The sequence below is a fragment of the Ctenocephalides felis genome, unplaced genomic scaffold, assembly GCF_003426905.1.
Source record: "Ctenocephalides felis isolate EL2017-DRISC unplaced genomic scaffold, ASM342690v1 CF-g0.4_SCAFFOLD_01492, whole genome shotgun sequence".
Lineage (NCBI taxonomy): Eukaryota > Metazoa > Arthropoda > Insecta > Siphonaptera > Pulicidae > Ctenocephalides > Ctenocephalides felis.
In genome coordinates, this window is record NW_020537646.1 from 52,628,215 (window position 1) to 52,653,187 (window position 24,973).

A 24,973-nucleotide genomic window follows, 5' to 3' on the forward strand; every position below is an offset into this window, starting at 1 on the left:
AGCAAAATAAACTGAAAACAATCCTAAAGCAGAGAATTCGACCAGAAACACTAATGGAAGCAATGATCTCATCAGAAGCAGCGCGGAGCGCCGATAGTACGTATGATACAGAAGTCCTCATAGCACTGCGTTACATTGAGAGGAAAAGAGCAAGTGAAAGATGTATGACATCTTAGATATCCGAAGAAAAAGCAATTGCTAAATCCTCTCCCCACCAAGTAATGCCTAACGGCGGTTTCCGTGGGGGTTAACAAGCCTGAAGAAAGCGGAGGTTTTAGTCGGTGTTAACATTGCTGCGTCCGACAATATCCAGACAACCTGCGTCTGTTAGATACGTAAACGTATTTCCTTCTTCATACATAAAAAACACACATATATACATTATTTCTAAGCTATGCCAAAATATTCTCAAACCTTTAAAACATTAAGATATATAAAAAATTTCATTTGCGATTACTATAACTTACCCCAAGGAAATTGATATTCAACTCAAAGTTTTTTTTATATATATACATATTTTTGAACAGCAATCAGAACCTTACGTCCTATGAGCTGTTGGGCTGAAACTTTTCCTTACTTTGTATTTATTGGAGATGGTAACACAATGGTTAATCTATCCATATTTGATGATTTTGTTATTAGAATTAATCTAATAGGGCTGATATTTTATTGGTGCAGCAATGCCGAGCAAGGGCTATTTTCACTTGGAAACATATTGCTATCTATATTTTCAAGTGAAAATCGTTGTCACTGCTGCCTGACAACAGGCTGCTCGAAGTGGGTATCGAACCCGGGACCTCTGGAACAAGTCCCGTCGCTCTTAACCGCTGACCTATGGGCGAGCCCAACTCAAAGATATAAAAATATATCTGTTGGTTTTCAATATAAACAGTTATTGGTCAGGTACATATAATATTATTTACAATAAAATCAGAAAGTATAAAAAATCAATTTGTATGTAAACACAAATATATATAAATTTATAAATAAAACTAACCGGAATTCGACAAAACCTTGATGCAGAAGCATCGCCATAAAATCGCCGGCCATGTCATCACGTTCGCCCGTAAGAAAGAATATCCCATCATAAGTTTCCGGCCGTATCTCAAGATTGACCTGCACGTGTTTGTATGCGGCTTGGAGTACTGGAAAGGATGCCCAGCCACTTCCAGTGAAACGAGGATTGTGAATTATCAAATCTATAAAATTTGTAACAATTTCAGTTAATGATAAAAATTATATAATCCTAATAAATATGCACAATGGTATCCCAAATATTTTATGACAGTTTCGGATATAAACATGTTTATATAAATGAGCAATATATAATTAAAATGCTCGTGTTGAAAATACTGTCGCAAATTTCTTACAATATTCTTATATGTTTATCCGTAAAAAGTAATTTTTATTGACTTTATAATAAACTTTATAACAGGTTAGTTTATATTCATCACATATGTTCAATGTGAATTTGATAAAAGTGTTTTACGCATAATACATACATCTAAATATTAAGATTTCTCTAGATTATTAAGATAATAAGACAGTACAAATGTATCCTATGTTAGAGGTATGTACCCGCTTGCATGATATAATTTAAACAATTATAACGGTCAAAATATAAACTCCGTTAAACTAAATCATTCATATACTACAATGTATGTTCAAGATATCTTTGTCCTTGTCAGAAACATGCACCTGTATCGATAAAATTCCATACACTACATTATGTAATTAAAACATTCAAATCATAATTAAATAATGTTTCACAAAATGCTTCACCATTTTGCAAACATTTCTGTTATCCGTGAACCCTTTGAAAACATAATAGAGAACAAAATTTCTCCGTTGAATTTAGCCAAAAAGTAAGGATATTAAATAAAATCTTAAAAGAAATTTATGTTTTTTTATTGATGCTATGCTAGATTATATATATATATATATATATATATATATATATCTTATATATAAAAATGGAGCTCTTTTTCAAAGGTCCGAATAAAACTCGAAAACGGCTGAATCGATTTGGCCAGTCTTAGTCTTGAAAAATTTGTGCCAATCCAGAGAAAGTCCAAAAGGTGAGAATTTTTTTCAAATCCGCGTAGAAACTTTACATTTTTAATTTGAAAATTTTTGTAGAAGCGTAATTTAAATAAAACAATGGACAGTGGCTAAGACGCCAAATGTCAAACGTTTTTGACAGATGATGTTCAATTACTTTTATTAGGATGTTTTACGTGAATATTATTTAATTATGATTAAATTGTAGTGAGTAGTTTTGTTTGTAGTTTTATTTATATACAAAAACGTTAATAAACGCGCCGCAAGTGTTACTAGAGACTCAAAATATAAAGTTTTTTGATATGTTAATATGAAAATGCACTTTTTGGCATATTTTTCTCAAACACGGTGCTCTGAAAGTTCTCATTTGCATAATTATATACTCAATGGTATTTATAAAACATTTTCTAGGTTATATTATTTTTTATTTATCTTATTTAAATTCAGAACCTAAATTTGGTATCGATCAAATCGACATTTTATCGAATAACATTTTTCCAGTTAAAATTTCCCAGAATTTATCGCAGAATAGATAGTAATATATGAAGGTACGGGATTAAAAAGGTCCACCACCGATGTGCCAAAAATCAGTAAAGTTAAGCATTGTTTAACAACAATATTTGAAAGTAGAGGAAAAAAGATGTATAGCCAGCTACAAACTTGATTTGAAAATGATAATCTTTGAAGTGGGGGAGATAAACGGTAATCTTTGAAAATCCATAATAAAAGTATTTTCTTCCGCTGGTAGTTTTAGCATTAGTTAGAAATGTAATTATTTTGTAAAATACCTTTAAAATTATAATAAGGCTTTAAACCTTTTGCCACCTGCCCGTTACAAGTTACCCCGCATATAGGATAAAAAGGTCTAGATAACAAATTTTTGGAAGACATCAAAAAAGCACATTTCTACAATGATGAAGTTGAAGTCAGTTTACTGAACTTAGTCAAATAATTGTTCGTTTGATATGTCTTATTTGTTGTGATATAATTGTTATGGTTTTTACAATATAGTTTATGTTTGCTCAAAGTCAAATTGGACCTTTGTGTCTCGCCCTGCTCTACATATATACTTTTTATTAAATTTACTTTAATTCATCGAATGTAACTTGAAACTTTTCAAAAAGCAGGTCAAAGAAGAAATACTTAATGCATTTTTTATCTCTCCTCGCTAAAATTTAAAAATTTTGTATAAGCTCAGTAGTATTATTTACAATTATACACAAAATCCAGAATCCAAAAAGAATCTGAAAAACTTGAAACGTAATTAATAAGCCGAAAGACCAAAAAAGACTCGGATTGGATTATACGATGTTTTCTATAGAAAGTGTTTAAAACTTGCAGTTTGATTGTATTGACAAAATATAGACAAACTAATGGGGTTTATTGTTTTTATAATATCTAATTGTATACAGCATTCAAACAACACATCCTTATGCACTTAAAGTATTAATATTTTTGATTCTCTAGAAATGGTTTAGAATATACCTTATTTAGCCAAACAACGTTTGCCGGGTCAGCTAGTATATATATAATAGGTTGTCAAATATCTCCCTTCCGCCTTTTTGTCTTTTGAATTTCGCGGCTATGTACAAAGCGCTATAGAGCTCGTATCTGGCAATACTATACATAATTTGAAAGGTCTTGACATAACCTACAAAACGACGCTATGCATGATTAGTTTGGATATTGCGTTCAACAGTTATAGACGTGTAAACATGGAGTTCACTAACGCCGAAATTCGCGCTATTTTAAAGTTTTCCTTCGTTAAAGGCAAATCCGCTAGAGAAACGTTCCGTGAGATTAATGGTGTTTTGGGGGATGGTACTCTATCACTTCGAACCGCGGAGGCATGGTTTCGACGATTCAGAGCCGGTGAAAACGACACCATGGATAAGCCAGCCGGCGGAAGACCTGTGACGACAAATACCGATCAAATCATGGAATACATCGATTTAGACCGGCATGTGGCATCTCGTGACATCGCCCAGGAGATGGGAGTTAGTCACCAAACCATTTTAAACCATATGCAGAAGGCTGGATACAAAAAAAGCTTGATGTTTGGGTGCCGCATGATTTGACGCAAAAAAACCTTCTGGACCGAATCAACGCCTGCGATATGCTGCTGAAACGGAACGAACTCGACCCATTCTTGAAGCGAATGGTGACTGGCGACGAAAAATGGATCACATACGACAATATCAAGCGAAAAGGGTCGTGGACGAAAAGGTCTTCGCAAATAAGGAGGGGGGCTTCTACGAGAGAGGTATTATGAAGTTGCTGTCTAGATGGAAACAGATCATCGAACAAAACGGCGCATATTTGAACTAAATTCGATCACTGTAACACTTTTTAAAAAGCATTGAATAAAGAGCAAAAAGCGGAAGGGAGATATTTGACAACCTTATATATATATATAATATATATATATATATATATATATATATATGTTTAATTTGAGTTTAATAATCGGGCGTAACATCAATAAAAATATATAAAAATATTAAAAATATTTTTATTGATGTTACGCCCGATTATTAAACTCAAATTAAACATATATATCAACATCAAATTCAAGACTATTCAAAAATATATATATATATATATATATATATATATATATATAATACCGTATTATATATAAATATATATAATATATATATGCGTATATATATATTATACATATATATATATATATATATATATATATATATATATATATATATATAATTAATTTCTTGGAGTATAAAGAATAAAAAAAATAATTTCATTTAAAGAATAAAAAATAAATTATTTTTTATTCTTTATAAAGAAAAAATTACTGACATTTGGTGCTTGTTTCCAATTATTAATTTTTTACAACCTATTATTAATATGTGTAAGTGATAATCTAAGAATTTCAAGTAAGTAATGCTTTATGCAATATTTTAATTTAATGTTTAGATATAATTAGTCTGTCTCTTTAGTTGAATCTCTTTCTTTTTATTCTTGCTCTATGTATATTTAGTTTTTAACGTTACTTGCTGTTTTTTTCAAAATTGTACAACCACTGACAATGACGTAGAATTTTATGTCGAAACGTATTGAAAAATAAAGATGTTTTAAAAAATCTCTAAAAGATTCGGGCAGTAACACCAAGTGAAAAAAAAACTAAAGTAGTTTTGAAATACTTTATTTATCCATACTTTGTCGAGACCGTCATTCAGTGGAAAAACTAAAAGATTTTATATAATGTAGGAGGAAAATAATATAAAGTTATAGAACTTATATATAAATACATACAAAAAAATAATTATAGAAAAATACACTACACTATTACACTGTAATAAACCAAGCTGTTAATAACTGGAACATTTAAACTAATTATTTTTGACAATTGTTTTGTTACATTCTAGTGTGCACAGATTAACTAACGTCTAAATACTGAATGAATTGTTGTTGTTTTTACACTTTCGCAAAATTTGTAAACACAGTTCACAATTAAACACAATTGGAAATTGAAGTCTTTTAAACGGTATAACATAATCATAACCATAACATAACAATGGTTTGGCCAAAAGATGATAGATGATAGTTTTCATTTGTTTTCAATGCAGACAATGGCATGCCGTTTTTTGCATTTTTTCCAATTTATTTCTACAATATTACACATACATATCAGTACTGTATAATCACATACATCCTAGAAAATTTCCTTAACAAACTTCAGAAAGATTTATCAAAATCCAAATAATAGTTTAGGAGGAGTATACAGTGAGTGCTTGTAATTTAATATAAACTTTATATAATAGCAATAAAGCTCATATTGATCCTACGTTTTAGTTAGAAAACGTTTGTATGTGGCAATTATACGATTTTTTCTCGCCGTAAGAACTATCCTTCGACTTCAACAAACATTTAAAAAAAAATTGGACAATTGGTCCAGGCGTTGTTGAGTTATGCGCTTACCAATATATTTTGCGGTTCATTTTTATATTATGGATATATACAACAAATAAAGGACCCGAAAACTAAAATTCACATCAAAAATCTTTTTTGTAAAAAAGTCATCTCACATAATAATTCCTTTAATACCAAAAATACAAACTACGATAATATTCTTAGAGACCCGAGCTTGCAAAATATTTCTAAGCAGATAAAGGCAACATCACTGTTATCATAGACTCTATAAGTAAAATATCTGAATTATTACTTGACACTAATACTTACAAAATTACCAATAACTATCCAACTGACTACATATACCGTACGTGAAATAAATATTTAGACAGAGTTACAGCAAACAAACAACTAACTAAAGAGACAACTTCTAACTTAAAAAACTTACACCCATATTTCCCAAGACTATACGGCCTTCCCAAAATCCACAAAAATAATTTACCTTTTAGGCCAATTCAGACATTAATACCCCTCTTTATAAACTCTCAAAATACATAAGTAACATTATAACTACAATAACAAAACAATCACCACACTATATAAAAAATTCTTATGAACTCGTTACTGAATTAAAACACAAGATAAATTATATACCAGACAACCACAAACTTAGACGTAGTTTCACTTTTTACTAATGTACCCCTAGACCTTATTTTAGAGAAACTGTCAAGTTAATTGTCTCTTACACTTATTTTGAATTCAATGGCTCTTTCTATTATCAATTGTTATTATCAAATTGTGGCGCCAATGGGGTCTCCAGCAAGTCCATCTCTGGCAGAAATATCTTTACAACTTCTTGAAAATACAATTTTTAAAAATTACAATAAACATATTTTTTATTACCGTTATGTAGATGACATTATCACTTGTATCCCTAGTGATGATGTCACTATAATAATTGATCAATTTTATAACGTCAATAAAAAATTAAAATTTACAGTAGAATTGGAGACAATGAACTCGATAAGTTTCTCAGACATAAAACTTATGCGTACTACTGATGAAAAACTAATAACAAATTGGTACCAAAAATAAACTAACTCTGGACGTCACCTTCATTATTTTTCTTATCATCAACTCAAAATGAAAATAGGTACTATAAAAAATCTAACTGACCACGCAATACTTCTATCGAACAAAACGTTTTGGGACAACAACATCAATTTAATTGCAAAGATTCTAACAGATAACTCCTATCCCTTAAAACCTATAAACTCCGTAACTGGTAACAGACGAACGTAACTTTTTGATTAAATTTGACAATTCAACAGTACATAACGATATACCTGATTCAGAGATTCATTTTGGTGTAATATGTTTGCCATACATTAAGAATTGTATGTTCCTTGGAAAAAACTTTTTTATAAATCTAGACTGCGACTTGTAAACAATTTTAGTACAACGACTAGTACTATTTTTACCAAAACAAAAACCCCTTTTAATATCGAACGACTTAGAAATCTCGTCTATCAAATAGATTGTCTAGATTGTAATTTACTAGAAGAAAAAAAGTACTGTTCAGCAGCATTCTTAGATATGGGTCATTCTTTTACAAACCGTACACCAACCATACCTTGACATTTTAGAATTGGCTGAAATTTTTTTATAGATATTATAGACAAAATCATTTGACACGTATTTCAGGATTTTGCCGGCAAAAACTTTTTTTTGTTGATATTTACAATTGAAATATTGGCGATTTTCTCAATTTTTATGAACTTCCTCTGCATTATGTTAAATATCTTCAGTTGTGTTGATCGGATCAGCACTGTTTTTTTTATTATATTCATTATGAACTCAACTTTGAAGTAATTAAAAAAAAATAATGTTCTTGCAATTATTTTAACAATAATAACAATTAGGGATTTAAGTTGGGGCGCGCGTATGTAAAACCAATGTAAACAGGTTTTACATACGCGCGCCCCAACTTAAATCGATTGCGTAAAAAATCATTTTGTTTCTTGTTTTATCTACTACAAAATTATTTTTCAAATTCGATGGAAAGGCTGTTACAACGGAAGATATTAAATGTTTTCGAGCGCAAGTCGCGCAACGCGCAACGCGCATCGAGTTAAAAGATGCGCCGCTATGTTACAGAAGCTATGTTATATAAACTTAATTATAATGCAATAAATAAATTATTTTGCAATCGCATATTTTTGTATTTATTTTTTAACGAAATCAAACCTACCCAATACAATTAATTTAACTTCTGTTCATATTCCAACGAATAATATGTTTTAGTTTATCAGTTTATCAGTTTCAGTTTCAAAAATATGAGCATTTGTATAAAATATTTGCTACTACACATTTTAGATAATATATTTATTTTTCCTCAGTAATGAAATTGTTGAATTTTTTAGGTAAAAATAGTACTTGTACGCGCGATGCGTCTTTCAAACGAAGGCGCGGCGCGACTTGCGCTCGAAAACATTTAATATCTTTCGATGTAACAGCCTTTCCATCGAATTGTAAAAATAATTTTGTAGTAGATAAAACAAAAATCAAAATGATTTTTTACGCAATCGATTTAAGTTGGGGCGCGCGTACGTAAAACTAATGTAAACAATCAATTGTTATTATTGTTAAAATAATAGCAAAAACATTATTTTTTAATTACTTCAAAGTTGAGTTCATAATGAATATAATAAAAAAAACAATACTGATCTGTTCAACACAACTGAAGATAATTAACTTAATGTAGAGTAAGTTCATAAAAATTGCGAAAATTGGCAATATTTCAATCGTAATTATCAACGAAAAAAAAATTTTGCCGGCAAAATCCTAAAATACGTGTCAAATGATTTTATCTATAATATCTGTAAAAAAAAAAAATTCAGCCAATTCTAAAATGTCACATTTTTTTACCAAAATCCGTACGATTTGTAAAAGAATGACCTATATACAACAAGCATCTGATAAAGTTTGGCATACTGGGCTATTCTATAAATTAAAAATTAATTTGACGTACTCTCTATATTTAATAATAAGATCATATCTGTCAAATAGGAGTTTTTATTTAAATATTTTAGATACTGAATCATCAAATAAGACAGTTTCTTCAGGTGTTCCACAAGGAAGCGTCTTGTGGCCAATTCTATTTCTAATATACACATCTGACATACCAATAACAACTAACACTTTGATCGCAACGTTTGCTGATGATACGTGCATTCTAGCCAGCCACATAGATTCCAGTTCTGCATCTGAGTTACTCCAAAACCATTTATGGAACAGAACCCGGAGATTTAAAATGATTGAAGAGAGACCTGCTCACCAGTGAGAATAGGAAACACTCAAGTACCTCAAGAAGACCATGTGAAATATCTCGGCATATACCTCGATAGAAAACTTAATTGGCAAACTCATATAAAAAAAGAGACAACAGTTTGAGATAAAAACTAAAAAGCTTTACTGGTTACTAGGACCTAAATCCAAACTAAGCTCATACAATAAGCTACTTTTATATAAATCTTTATTCGAACCAATTTGGTGTTATGGTATACAATTGTGGGGCAGTATTCATAAGACTAATATAGAAATTATACAGAAATTTCAAAACAAATTTTTGAAAATTGCCTTAGGAGCTCCAAAATATGTTCCCAACTGGTTGATCCCTGCCGACACGAATACACCTACCATAAATGAAGTAATAACAAAAACAGCACAGAAATATAGAAACAAGCTAATCAGTCACCAAAATTCATTAGCAAACTCATTGATAACAGAGAAAAATGCAAGAAGATTGAAAAGAGAAGCGCCACTGAATTTAAGCCATCAACTCTTCTGATAAAAAATGGAAATAACTTAATCATTGTTTATAAGAAATTATTCAATAAGTAAATAGTTAAAATTATATAATTATCAATAAAATATTGTAAATTTTATATCGAATGGAAAAACAACTACTGAGTTGTTTTTTCCAACATGCCCTTGTAGTATACAATGTCCTTTTCGGCCGACTATTGTAAATTCATCAAATTTATTGAATGGCCTTTACTGGACAGTTGTAAAGAAAAGATATAATGAAAAAAGATTGTAATTAAATTTACATAGGAGAAATAAGCCAGAACTTAATTAAAACGTTTACAACAACATAAGAACAATTCAAAAAATTCCATACAATTTAAAACTGTGACTGCGGACCACATTTATATTTTAAAACACAATATGGACTTTTCTAACCCGACTATACTACAATTCGAACAAAATTTATTTAAACGAAGAATTATCGAAGGATCTTTTTTAACTATTTATAACAATAAGACAATAAATAAACGGAATGAACTTAACATGCTGTGCAAAACAAATCTCTTTTATTTGTTATTTATTTATTTCAGCCTAATGGCCTAGAAATGCATCATTATCTTAAGCCACAATTATATCCTAAACCTACTTTATATACAATAAAATAAAAAGAAAAACCTAATCAGGGGGATCTAATAACTTTAGCGTTCTGGACTGGTTGCCCAAGTAACTCTTTTTTCTTTGTTTTCTTCATACGGTTGATTGTTTTCAACTAGCCTAGACTTTCCTTGTCATTCTTGCCACAGAGAACGTCTTCTATAGAAATGCTTGTTCTCTCTAACATCGCGCATCTTTCTTTTCAGTGCTCAACGTGTCCTCCTCCTTCCCACACAGCTCACACCTTCGTTCTTCAGGGTTCAGCCAGTGTTTGGTATTTTTCTTCATGGTGCCACATCTATACCACCCAATTTCTCTCTGATCGCAATCATTGCTTCAGCCTCTTAGATACTGCGGAAGTACACCTGTCATTATTTCTCTATACTTTCTATTATATCTGGATCTTTCCAGTTTTTCCAGTACTCTTGATTTTGCACTTCGCTTCCTCTCTCCCGCAGTACCTCTTCAACATTCGCTCCGGTTGCACCTTGTTTATATATCTTCTCCTTTCATCCAAACTCTCTTTATCCATTTACCTCTTCTTCTTTCGCTAATACACTCCTTCACTATGGCATTGTCTCCTGTCTTTAACTATTTCTCTTCATATTTAATTGCTCTCTTAGCTAATCTCAGATGTAATTTGTCTCGTTTTACTTCATCATAGAGAAAATAATCTGGAATACAGGACTCCAGGCCAAGTATCCATTTAAAGTATCCCTTCTGTACTCTTTCGAGCTGTGCGATCTCTCTCCAACACCAAATCTCTGCGTCGTAAGCCAACACTCCGACTACCAAACTGTCAAACATCTTTATCTTTCTGCTGAAGTTATTGTGGAATAACTTTTCGCCGAGGCTCCACGTACTTCTCATTACTGTGTTTGCTTTTTTAGTCAGATTTTTTATATGTTCTTTCATATTTCCATTTTTTGTAATATGGTAACCCAGATACGTAAACTCTTTAACTTCCTCTATATTGACCCTTTTCCATAGCCAGTTTGTACTTTTTTCTCCCTCCCCCTTTTTTAAAAAGCATAACCTTCGACTTTTCCTCATTCAACACCAATTTTCTTTTCTCCAAGTACCGCTCTAGCTGATTCGTAGTTTCATGTAAGTTTTTTTCACTTGTTGCCAAAATTGCCAGATCTTCCGCATACGCTAGGCTCCAAAATTTCTCTTTTCCAACTACCACGACTCCCGTTTGCCTTTTCTCAGCACCTCTTCCAAATCCGCTATTAACATCGTAAAAAGTGTTGAACTTAACGGGCATCCTTGACGGACTCCTTCTCTTGTCCAAAACACCTCACTTGTTTTGTTTCCTACTTTTACTCTGTTTCTCGTTTCACTATATATTTCCTTTGTTCTATTTATTAAGCTCTTTTTAATTCCTGCCTTTTCCATAGCGCTCCATAATTTAAACCGATGTACCGAGTCAAATGCCGCCCACAAATCCACGAAAAACGAGAAAAGCTTTCCTTCCTCTATACTCAATTCCTTCTCTACTACATGATTTAGAATATAGATGTTATCTATTGTGTTTCTACTTTTCCTGAAACCTGCTTGCGTATCCGGTAAACTCTTTTTCTTCCTCTAAATCTTTAGCTATTTTCGTTTAATATTGAAGCGTAAATTTTGTACCCAGTAGACAATAGACTTATTCCCCGGTAATTACTGACCTGCTCTCTATCTTTGTTTTTCATAAAGTGGCATTATAAACGATTCTTTCCAATCTTTTGGTATTTCCTGGTCATTGCAGACCTTTTTAACCAGCTCACATATCTGCCGCTCTGTTCGACCCGTCATAAATATCCACGCTTCATTTGGAATTCCATCCATCCCCGCTGCTTAACCTTTCTTTAATTTTTTTATGTGTTGTCTAATATCCGCGTGAGTAAGTTCTTCTTCTTCTACTTGCTTCACAATTTCATCCTTCCATTTCTCTACTAAACTTGTTTCCTGCCACAAATCTGTTTTATTTAGATAGCATTTCCAAATTTCTCACAAAACAATAAAAACGTCGCGCAAAGAATTCGCAATTCGTTCCACACATTTGTAGAATTTTGGTAAAAATATTTTTTAAAAAGTCTTTTCTCCATTACATCTTCAACCTGTCTACAAACAATACATATATTACACACTATCCATATGTGATTATTTAAATCAGTATTTTGTGAAAATATTGTCTAGTTACAAGTTTAATGTTTATATTAGATAGTGTAATGCATTACCATATCCTGATACCATGGATTATTAAAATCTTCCAATTTAACACTAAAATTAACTAATTATAAGTACTATTTTCTTTCTTTATTTTTTCTTTTAACTCCAATTTAATTGCTTTAGTTTTTAATTTTAATTTTAATTTTCACTGAATGAAAACTAGGATTATAGCCGGAACGTATGGACTTAAAATAAATTTATGAAAGAAATTCATGTTTTTATTGATGTTATGCCCGATTACTAGACTTTGTTAATATATATGTCAACATCAAATCCAGAATCATACAATTTATATATATATATATATATATATATATATATATATATATACTAGATGACCCGACAGACGTTGTCCTGTACCCACTTCTACGTTTTTTTAATATCCTATACTAATATTTATACCGTTCAGTTAAAAATAATCATTATTGTTCTTCGAGTTACTATTTACACCAATATATGAGTGATGTTAAATGTAGTACTGTTTCAAATAAAATGATTATTCTCAATTCCCACAGTTAACACTCTAATTATCCCTTTAACAAATATTAAAATATGTTCAATAAAATTATATATTAAAAATTATACACTGCGATTTATAGAACAAATTTATTTCCAATAGCTCAATTTATTTTATTGAATTTAAGGATTATAACAATATATTTAGACATACCTGTAGATGTGGATGTTTAAATGAATGATTTTTTGTTTATTGACGGCTAAAACATTGATTTTCCAAATTTATCACCATGTATTTATTGTCATAGCATAGATACACGTGTTGAAAATTTAAATCTTTTAAAAAATATAACAAATTCAGAAAGAATTAATATATAGCATGCGGTCAAGGTACAATATCACCTTCGATTTTTCTACCCAAAACAATTGCTTCAATAATGTTGCCTACAATTTTTATGATTTCGTACCATATTTTAACTTGCTTTTTGTATTTTAATATCTAAATTGCATTTTTTACACTAATAATTCAATATACATTATTACTTAAGTTCATATTTGAAGTAAATTAATTTGTCAAATTTTGTTGACATGTGCTCTATTCAACCTACTATCAACAAAATTATTGTAGTAAATGGAGAGGAAAAAAGCGTATGCCCAGCTAATCTTAATCTAAAGTTCAGAAGTGAAAACAATTTGCATTTCGTCACCACCCCCGCATTATTTGGATTATAACTCTCTAATTTTGATTTTATCATAACTTGTAATATACTATTTTAAAGGTGATTAAATGAGCTACAACTTTCTCTATCATAAATTTTACCGTAACTTATCTTATTTTGAAACGGCGAAGGGCTCGAAAGACACTCCGGTTGGACAGCCGCGCACTCTTTAAACAATTAGAACTCTATCAATATTTGTGTAACGAAAAAATAATTAAAAGCAATAATTAGTCTAAAAAATACCTAGAATTTTCATATATATACTTTTATACGTATTCTTTCAGAGATATTATAATGAGAAATTGTTTTTTTTTATGAAATCATGAGTTTTTTGAAAATCGTTTGTACTAATGTTATGGTATTTTCTAGAATTCATCAAGATCTTTGGTGGAAATGTCACTCATAAACTATTTGATTTAAATGAAAAAAAAAACATTGTATGAGTCTTTTAATTGCATGATCGCTCACTCATTCAAAAGAACTAATTCTTTTAAAGCTTATTTGGAGAACTATAAAAACCCATGTTCATAATTAACTTAATATTGTTCCTAGAACACTGTAAAATAGCTATTTATTAGGATTTTTATTAATATAATTTTGTTCATTACATAATTTTCGTTAAAATGTATATTTTAAAAAACGATGAAAAACGCAAAAAAGAAACAAATTTTTAGTAGCCAGTAACTTGAAAAGTATTTGCTTTTTTAAAAAACATTATTAAACATTTTTCTCTTATAATTAGTTCTTTTATCTACACCTAACGTTATTACACCACTGAAAAGAAATGACATCCCGGGTAGTGTAAAGGAGTCTAAATTGTTTTCACTTTTGAACTTGAGAGTAAAATGAACCTAATTCCAAAATTCCAAACGAATTGGAAAGCAGTAAAAAAAAGTTCAGACCCAAAGCGCTACATTGAGTAAATATTCCGTACAAAATGCCAACCATATGAAATTTTGACACAATAAAACTTCTAAATAATTTTTTGAATAAGTAATTTTTTTTGTATTGTGACTTAGTATAGTAAGGCAAAACGACCGCAAATTGAATATTTTTGAGCGCAATCACTTATGGCTCGTCTCCTTTGCACGAATTAGTACGGCGAATCTGTTCGCAAAGTGCGTAAACAAAATTATTGCAAGCAAAAGCAAACCACGCGTACGTTGAGAACACGATTCGCCGTGCGCGTCAGTCGCATGCGCAGACTGTCAGACGCATGTTATATTATTTGCATATTATATTAATTTAATTATGGCACATCTCAGCTGCTTTTCGACAATAATAATGTAGACATTACATTTTTTTTTATTTTTAATCATGAATTTATTATATTTCAATATTGCCTTAGCCTATAAGTGAATAGAAATGTTTGGCAAATGACAGTTGTCATTTGTTTTTAATGTCAAACCATGCATTAAATATTTTAAAGGTCAAACAATGATAAGCGGTTTTTTGTAATTTTTTCCATTTATTTCTAGAATCTAACTATATTTCTATGAATCAAAACATTCTAGAAAATTTCACAAACAAACTTCAGGAAGATTCATGAAAATCCGAATTATAGTTTAGGAGGATTAATGAAACTTACATTGTTACAGAAGAATTTTATATATAAGATATATTGAACTGTAATAACAATTCGAATCATTATTTTGTTTAATAATTACAAAACGCGTTGCTAGTTATATTTAGGTTACGCGGCCACCGGAAGTGCTTACTGTTGGATTTTGCAAAAAGGGTGGAAACAATAAATTAGTATATAAGAGTTAGACAAAAGTTAGACAGGCACTCAAGTTTAGAGTCAAGCTTTGAGTCAAGCTTGGAGTCAAACTTGTAGTCAGACTCGCAGACAGACATAGAGTTGTAGCGCTGAAGAATCTGACGGAGACATCGAGTTCAATAGCTACCACAACTTGATAAACCAAACGATCATTCGCAGCACAAACTAAGGGATGGTGGCGCCTATCGAAGAACTTTAGAACGAACGCGAGACTACGACTAACTTGAATATAACTATCTCATCGGATTCAAGTAAGCAAATCGAAATTTAATCATATCTCAAGATGGAACCCATTTTTGTAGGAGCTAGACAACGTGAAGATAATAGTATAGGAATAAATAAATTTAGAATTCAATTAGCAATTAGCACTATATCAAATTTTGGTGGTAATTCAGATGACCTCTTTAGATTTTTAAGTAATGTAGACTCAATTTTAGATGATGTAGATTTTGAGACATATAAATTTATATCAAAAATTGTTATATGTAAATTAAACGGAACAGCTTTTGATGGCGTTAGACGGGCTGATTATCAGTTATGGGATAATATCAAACCTATTCTAATTAAACGATTTAAAGGTAGAAGGTCAATCACTAATTTACATCACGATCTAGCAACTACAACAAGAAAAAATGGGAAATCAATTGAGGAATTTGCAGAGAAAGTTGAGAATTTGCTTACGTTAATTAATAATGAATGTTATTTTACACAGAATGAAATAGCGTATCCATCATATTGTGACTTGGCTTTGACAGTTTTCGTTAAAGGCCTACAATTTGATTTGAAAATTATAGTTAAAGCAGCCAAACCTGAAAATTTTAAAGATACGAAGAATATCGCTGCAAAGGAAGAAAACTATTTAAACATCAGATCTGATAAAAAATACAATTGATTCGTCACTTGCAGATACTGCAAAAAAAGAGACACCACATTAACCAATGTCGAAAACTTACAAATAGGAAAAGAGACGACAAACTTAGAATCTACAATAGTAGAAATGACGATAGAATGAATTACGAAAGTGATAAGGATCTGAAATATACAAAAACATATGATGACACATACAAGGCATACATAACAACTAAAGAATAATCCGAAGAGTCCAAAGAATCCGAAGAACAAGAAGAATACAAAGCAGAAAGTTTGACTCACAACACCAAAATAGAAGAGTTGACGACAAACGCTGCAAATTCATACCAAGAAGAAAAGGATCTCAACATATATGTGGCACAAGATATGGAACAAACAATACGAACAAATTCATACGAAGAAGAATAGGATATAAACATATATGTGGCAGAAGATATGGAACAAACCCAAGATGAGGTTTACGACATGAAAGAAATAAATGATGAACAAGAAGAAATAAGAATACTTAACGATGAAGGATCAGAATATATGAAAACTATTCCCATTAAAATAAAGAAGGAAAAGAAATATTAAAAAAAGACAAATTTGCAGCGACACTAGCTCTCCTACTATTGAAAAATAGTAGTAAAGAGCTACACTAGCCTCCACACTATTAGGGACCCTAATGTGTGGAGGGGGTCAGGCTACCAGGTATATAACCAAAGCAGCTACCGTCCTCGATCTCTTTTCTCTTCTACTGGTCGAGCAGGCAACACCTAGGAAAACTACGGAGTCCAACCGAGGAATACCAAGAATACCGGAATTCAACCAAGAAGATTTTGTAAATTATTATAATTTTGTAATAAACTTTATTTTTCATTTATAATGTCTTGATTTTTATATGTGGGACCACCCCACATAATTGGTGACCCCGACGCTGAATTGGACCACATAGCGTGTGAGCTGAATTACTATAGAGCACTATCCGTACAGAAGACAATAAAAAACAATGAATAAAGACATGCAGGACACTAAAGGGGAACTGGATGCAATCTCACGCACACCGCATCTACCGCCATTTTTAAGTGAGAAACCGACATTGTGGTTCACAATTGCCGAAGCAATATTTTCTCGATGCCGCATCATCAATGACCTGGCTAAATATGAATTTGTAATAGCTCAGCTAGATTGCAAATATCTACTCCAGATAGAGGACGTGATAAATTCTCCGCCTGCAGAGAACAAATACATAAAACTAAAGGAGGAATTAATCAAAAGGCTATCAATTTCCGAACGGCAAAGGATAAGACAATTACTTTTGCAAGAAGAACTTGGTGATCGAAGTCCTTCTCAGTTCCTACGTCACCTTCGTTCATTGGTCGGAACAACTACAGTCGACAATTCACTCCTACGAGAAATCTGGATTCAACGACTACCGGTCCAGACTCAACAAATATTGCAAACCCAGATCAATGGAGACCTAGAAGAACTTGCATCGCTCGCCGACAAAATATGTGAGATTGCACAACCGCCAGTAGTCGCAGCAACTAGTAACAACCAACAGCAAGACATCATACAAAAACTAATTGATAAAACTGATCAACTAACACAGCGTGTGGAAGATCTTACAGAGCAATTAGCCAAGTTAACCTATCGTAGCAGACACAACCTATCAGCAAATAGAAACCGTAGCCCATTTCGACAAGACAGGTCTAACCACTTCTTCAGGCCGAGAAGTACTTCTAGATCGCGCAACCGTAATACATTCTGTTGGTACCACGCCAAATTCGGAAAGAAGGCAAGAAAATGCGAGAGTCATTGTTCGTTCAGAGAGGAAAACTCCAACGGCAAGGAGTGATGGCGACCTATCCTTGCTCTTCATCAAGCCGTCGCCTCTTCATAAGTGATCGCAGAACTAAGGTACAGTTTTTGGTCGACACAGGTTCAGACGTTTGCGTGTATCCAAGGCGCTTAACTGCTAAACCTAATCCTCAACTAAACTATACTTTGTCTGCAGCCAATGGAACCAACATACGCACGTACTGGGATATTATTTTACAATTAGATTTTGGACTAAGAAGAAATTTTACTTGGAGATTCATCGTAGCAGACGTAACAATGCCTATACTTGGAGCAGACTTTTTGGCGTACTACAATATCATTATCGATATAAAGAATTCTCGTCTACATGACAACCTGACATCACTGTCATCTCCAGGATGTGTCACATTCTCTCGGATACAAAGTGTCAAGTCTATATTTGGAGACAGTGCATACAACAAATTATTAGCTGATTTTCCATCCATCACCAGACCATCAGGCTTGTGTCAAGAAAGCAAACACAAAACATTTCATTATATCAGAACCACTCCAGGACCTCCAGTTTCTTCTGGACCACGGCGCCTCAAGCCAGAATTACTTCGCGTAGCCAAAGAAGAATTTAAGAATATGGTAGAATTAGGCATTGCAAGACCCTCCGATAGTTCTTGGTCTTCACCTCTACATCTGACACAGAAAAAGGATTCGACGTGGCGTCCATGCGGAGATTATCGGCTACTCAACTCACGCACAATTCCAGACAAATATCCCGTTCGTCATATTGCGGACTACGCCCATAATTTAGCAGGATGTACTATATTTTCAGTGATCGACTTAGTAAAAGCCTTTCAGCAAATTCCAGTCCATCCTGATGACATTGCAAAAACAGCAATAATAACACCATTTGGGCTGTATGAATTCCCGTATATGACTTTTGGACTGAGGAACGCAGCACAAACATTTCAGGGATTTATAGATGAGGTTACACAAGGTCTGGATTTTTGTTACGCATACCTAGATGATATTCTTATATCATCTACATCGTTAGAAGAACACCAAGATCATCTCCGCCAATTATTTCAACGCCTGAAAGACCACGGCGTTGTCATAAATCCAGCGAAATGCGTATTAGGTGCACCCAAAGTTACATTTCTTGGTTATGAAATTTCTAAAGATGGAACTTTGCCACCACAAGACCGTATCAACGATCTCCAAGAATATCCGCTACCGGCAACCTACTCAAAGCTGCGACGCTTCATAGGAATGATTAATTACTATCGAAGGTTTATTCCTCATATAGCTGAATTTCTTGCTCCGCTACACAAGCTGCTCTCAGGATCTACCAAATCTGGATCACAACCAATTTCTTGGACCCCACAGCTTCAAGATAACTTTGAGACTTGTAAGAAAGAATTGGCTAAAGCAACATTACTAGCACACCCAGTTCCAAATGCTCAAACAGCATTATTTAGCGATGTATCTAACCATTCTATCGGTGCAGTATTACAGCAGTACATCAATGGCACTTGGCAACCTTTGGGCTTCTTTTCAAAAAAACTATCTGAGAAACAACAACTTTGGCCAGCATATTATCGAGAACTTTTGGCTGGATACGAAGCAGTGCAACATTTTCGAAGCTTACTGGAAGGGAGACATTTCTTTTGGTTTACTGACCACAAACCTTTAATTCACGCCTTTTCCCAGCGAAAGGACAAGCTGCCGCCAATACAATTAAATCAATTAAGTTTTCTGTCGCAGTTTACAACAGATGTTCGCTATGTTAGTGGACAACAAAACATTGTAGCCGACGCTTTCTCAAGAGCAGAAGCCATAACATCGCCTTTGGATCACTCCGTTATTGCTAAATCGCAACACGAAGATGAAGAACTAATAACGCTCTTAAAATCAGATACTGCTCTCAACCTGAAACGCATCGCTATTCCAGGAACCAAAGAACAATTATATTGCGACATTGCTCAAAATCGATTACGTCCTTATGTTCCTGCTGAACATAGACGACACATTTTTAATACTCTGCACAATCTATCTCATCCTGGTATAAAAACCACAACTAAACTCATCACGGATAGATTTGTTTGGCCTGGCATTCGCAAGGATTGTAGAACCTGGGCTCGAAGCTGCATCTCATGTCAACGCTCCAAAATTGGTCGGCATATAGTCACACCACTTGGAGAGTTCAAAGTGCCACCCGCCAGATTTCTGCATGTTCACATTGACATTGTCGGACCACTTCCACAATCAAAAGGCTTCAAATACCTATTTACCGCTATAGACCGTTACACACGCTGGCTTGAAGTTTTTCCTCTATCAGATATTACCGCAAAAAGTGTAACCTGGGCTTTCTTGTATTCTTGGATTTCACGCTTTGGTGTTCCATCTCAAGTAACTAGCGACCAAGGACGGCAATTCTGTTCAGCTGTTTTTCAAGGAGTAACCAAACTACTAGGAATTTCCCACATTCCTACTACAGCATATCACCCGCAATCGAATGGATTGATTGAAAATGCTCACCGGCCACTGAAAACAGCCCTCATGTGCCATGCAGACCCGTCATGGATGGATTCTCTACCAATTATTTTATTAGGAATTCGAGCTTCTGTTAAAGAAGACATTAAAAGCAGCAGCGCCGAATTAGTATATGGAGAGCCGCTTCGTCTACCTGGCGAATTTTTAATCAGCACACGCAAGGAGATACCAACAAGCGATTTCTTGAGAAATCTACATCGACATTTCGAAACAATACATCCAACTCCTACATCTGCACATGGATCGAAAAAGACTTTTGTACATAAAGAACTAAGTAATGCAAAATTTGTATTCCTTAGGGAAGACGCTCTGCGACCAGCGCTTTCTTGTCCATACAGAGGTCCGTATGAAGTCATAGATCGAAACTCCAAAACATTGAAAATTAAAATTGGAGAACGCAATGTAAGAGTATCCATCGATCGTGTCAAGCCCGCTTTCACGGCAGAAGACGACCAAAGTACGAGTCCAACTCCATCCAGCGCTACACAACATACCTCCAATCAATATAGAACACGGTTTGGACGGGTAGTTCGTCCTCGCATCCAATAAAATTAATACAATTTTATTGACTCGCCAGGGGGGTATTGCAGCGACACTAGCTCTCCTACTATTGAAAAATAGTAGTAAAGAGCTACACTAGCCTCCACACTATTAGGGACCCTAATGTGTGGAGGGGGTCAGGCTACCAGGTATATAACCAAAGCAGCTACCGTCCTCGATCTCTTTTCTCTTCTACTGGTCGAGCAGGCAACACCTAGGAAAACTACGGAGTCCAACCGAGGAATACCAAGAATACCGGAATTCAACCAAGAAGATTTTGTAAATTATTATAATTTTGTAATAAACTTTATTTTTCATTTATAGTGTCTTGATTTTTATATGTGGGACCACCCCACAAATTAATGATCAAATTGCAGAAGAAAATAATCAAGAAATCAGGGAATATAAAGTTAATATGATAAGAAAATTACCTTCACAACGGAAATGTGTGTCTATAAATGAAAATATAGCCACTATGACAGATATGTTCAACCGTAAGAATATGAATTTGAACGCAAAGGAGAAATATGCAGATTTACAAAGCCAAAGCAGCAAAAAATTAATATGGTCGCAAACACATGTAAAGAAGAGAAACATTCCCGATTTTATTATATTTAACACCAAAATTGTTTAATTATAAATACCGGAAGAAAATAAAACCTCGCCAGGTGTATACACATTAGTAACAACGCAAGTCATTTTGTTTGGTTGACATAAGCAGATTTTCATATTTCAAAACAGCATTCGTCCAATTTTGATTATCCAGCAAATTTCGAATGTATCAAGCATTAACAATAAAACGTAAATTTAAATTTTTATTAATTACTGTTTATGATTTAAATTATCAAATGCAAGATTGTTTACGCCATTAATATTTTCTTGCAGATTTTAAAGACATTTTTCATATTATGTTTTTTTATGCTCTATTGATATAAAAGTTTTTGAAAAAATATAAATTGCATCATTTATGGTAAGTTGTTTGAAGCATATTTTTTTTTACCGAAATAACATTTTAAATTTCAGTGATGCCTTTACATAATCAGCGACCATCTAAATTGCATTTAACTGCTGATTTTTTTTTTGTATGTAGGTTATTAAAGATTTATTTATGTAGAGATAAAAATAAAATTATTATAAGATATATTTTTCAGAGCACATATATTTGTAAACATATTCTAACAGTAATGACACTTTTGAGGACAAAAGTTTTTAAAGGCCGAAGGAAGAAGAGATGGAACTCATTTTTTTAAAAAAATTTTTTAATTTTTATAGTTTTCCGAGGACGAAAAATTTTTGAAGAGGGAGGTTGAACTGTAATAACAATTCGAATCATTATTTTGTTTAATAATTACAAAACGCGTTGCTAGTTATATGTAGGTTACGCGGTCATCGAAAGTGCTTACTGTTGGATTTTGTAAATAGGTTGTAAACAATACATCAGTATATAAGAGTTAGACAAGCAGTCAAGTTTAGAGTCAAGCTTAGAGTCAAGCTTGGAGTCAAACTTGGAGTCAGACTCGGAGACAGACATAGAGTTAATCAGACATAGTATTCAGTAAAATGAAGTCTGTGTTGATATGATAACCAAAGGGTTTTCAACAAATATTAATTGTAAAAAATAGTGAATAATAAAGTATCATTCGAAGAAAGAAGTGTGTTTGCAAATTACTATCAAATCGCTGTTCGTCCTAAAGGCCTTTCACGCTACCAGTGGACTCTGGAGAGTCCACATCACAAATATAATACTTCAACAACTATTCAACTGTTCACCGCTCGGGTCCAGCCCATCATTACAATTCCTGGTCGTATTGGTGATCCAGAACATACATCCAAGACATTACCAACCAACCAGGACAGTTTACTATATATATATATATATATATATATATATATATATATATATTATATATATATATATATATATATATATATATGTACTCGATGACCCGACAGACGTTGTCCCGTACCCACATCTACGTTTTTTAATATCATATACTAATATTTATACCGTTCAGTTAAAAATAATCATTATTGGTTTTCGAATTACTATTTACAGCAATATATGAGTGATGTTGAATGTAGAACTGTTTCAAATAAAATGATTATTCTCAATTCCCACAGTTAACACTTTAATTATACCTTTAACAAATATTAAAATATGTTCAATTAAATTGTATATTAAAAATTATACACTGCAATTTATAGAACAAATTTATTTCCAATAGCTCAATTTATTTTATTGCCAAGGGTTATCCAATATTTTTAGTCATACCTGTGTAGATGTAGGTGTATAAATAAATGATTTTTTGTTTATTCTCGACTAAAACATTGATTTTCCAAATTTATCACACCAAAATTCATCATCTGCCTTTGTGATTTATTGCATAAAATATACGTATTGGAAATTGAAGTATTTTAAACAGTATAACGAATTCAGAAAGAATTAGTATACAAAATTCGTGGTAAAGGTACAATATCACCTTGAATTTTTTCACCCAAAATAATTGCTTCAATAATGTTGCCTATAATTTTTATACCATATTTTAATAATAATTCAGTATACATTAAGTAATAATTCAATATACATTATTACTTAAGTTTATATTTGAAGTGAATTAATTTATCAAATCCTGTTCACATGTGCTCTATTCAACTTACGATCAACAAAATCGTCAAAGCTCACTCATTTTACACGCAGAAATACTCATTTTAAGGCTTATTTTGAGTACTTAAAACCCCATTTTTATATTTAGCCTAATATTGTTCCTAGAACAATTTATAGAACACCGATTTATTAAGATTTTAATTGATATAATTTTGTCCATTACATGATTTTCTTTTAAAATGTATATTTTTAGAAATATTTGCAAACCCAAAATGCTCCATTGTCTTGAGTAAATATTTTGTATCCAATGCCAAACATATTTATTTATTTATTTATTTATTTATTCATTTAAATATATAGCCCACAGATTTCTCCAAGAGGACTCAAAAATACAATTATTTTACATAATGAATAAAAATTAAAATATATACAAAATTACAATATATAGTTAGTAACATAAAATGCTTAAGACAAAATTACATATAATGCAGAATGTAACAATAATATTTATAAACAGAATAAGAAAATAATGAGATATTTGAAAAGAAAATAAAAAGATTAACTTGTGCAGATGGAGATTATTTGATCAGGTGAAGTGTTGTGAATATCTATTTCATTATTAATTAAGTTAAAGTTAGAGGACATAAGTAAAATTGGCGAATTTAAGAGAGAATTAGATTTAGGGGTAGGATAATTGAAAAATAATTGTGAACGCGAAGATAGCCTTGGAACATTAAAGGATAGTTGATTGAGAATAAGAGGACAGTCTATAGAATTATTGCAAAGCTTAAATAAGAACATAATTGTACAGATAAATCGACGTGAGGCAAGGGAAGAAATACTAAATTCTTTTAGTAAAGTGTTGTGGTCAAAGCCACGTTCAGGGTAAATTTTATATGTTTTATAATAAAGGTATTTCAGAAATTTTCGCTGAACCTTCTCTATCGCATCAGAATTGTTGATATGATGAGGTACCAAATAATCGAACCGTATTCTAATTTTGAACGTACAATAGAATAGTACATGCAAAGAAGTGCATTG

At 32.3% G+C, this 24,973-nt stretch overlaps 1 protein-coding gene across 1 annotated transcript in view; it reads right to left on the reverse strand.

Moving 5' to 3' along the window:
* The window catches only part of LOC113371384 (pikachurin-like), a 315,983-nt gene that overhangs the window by 150,436 nt on the left and 140,574 nt on the right, over positions 1 to 24,973 (reverse strand). Inside the window, exon 5 of the mRNA XM_026612012.1 lies at positions 998 to 1,199. Coding sequence (XP_026467797.1) covers positions 998 to 1,199 — 202 coding nt within the window. The remainder of the gene's footprint in view (positions 1 to 997; positions 1,200 to 24,973) is intronic.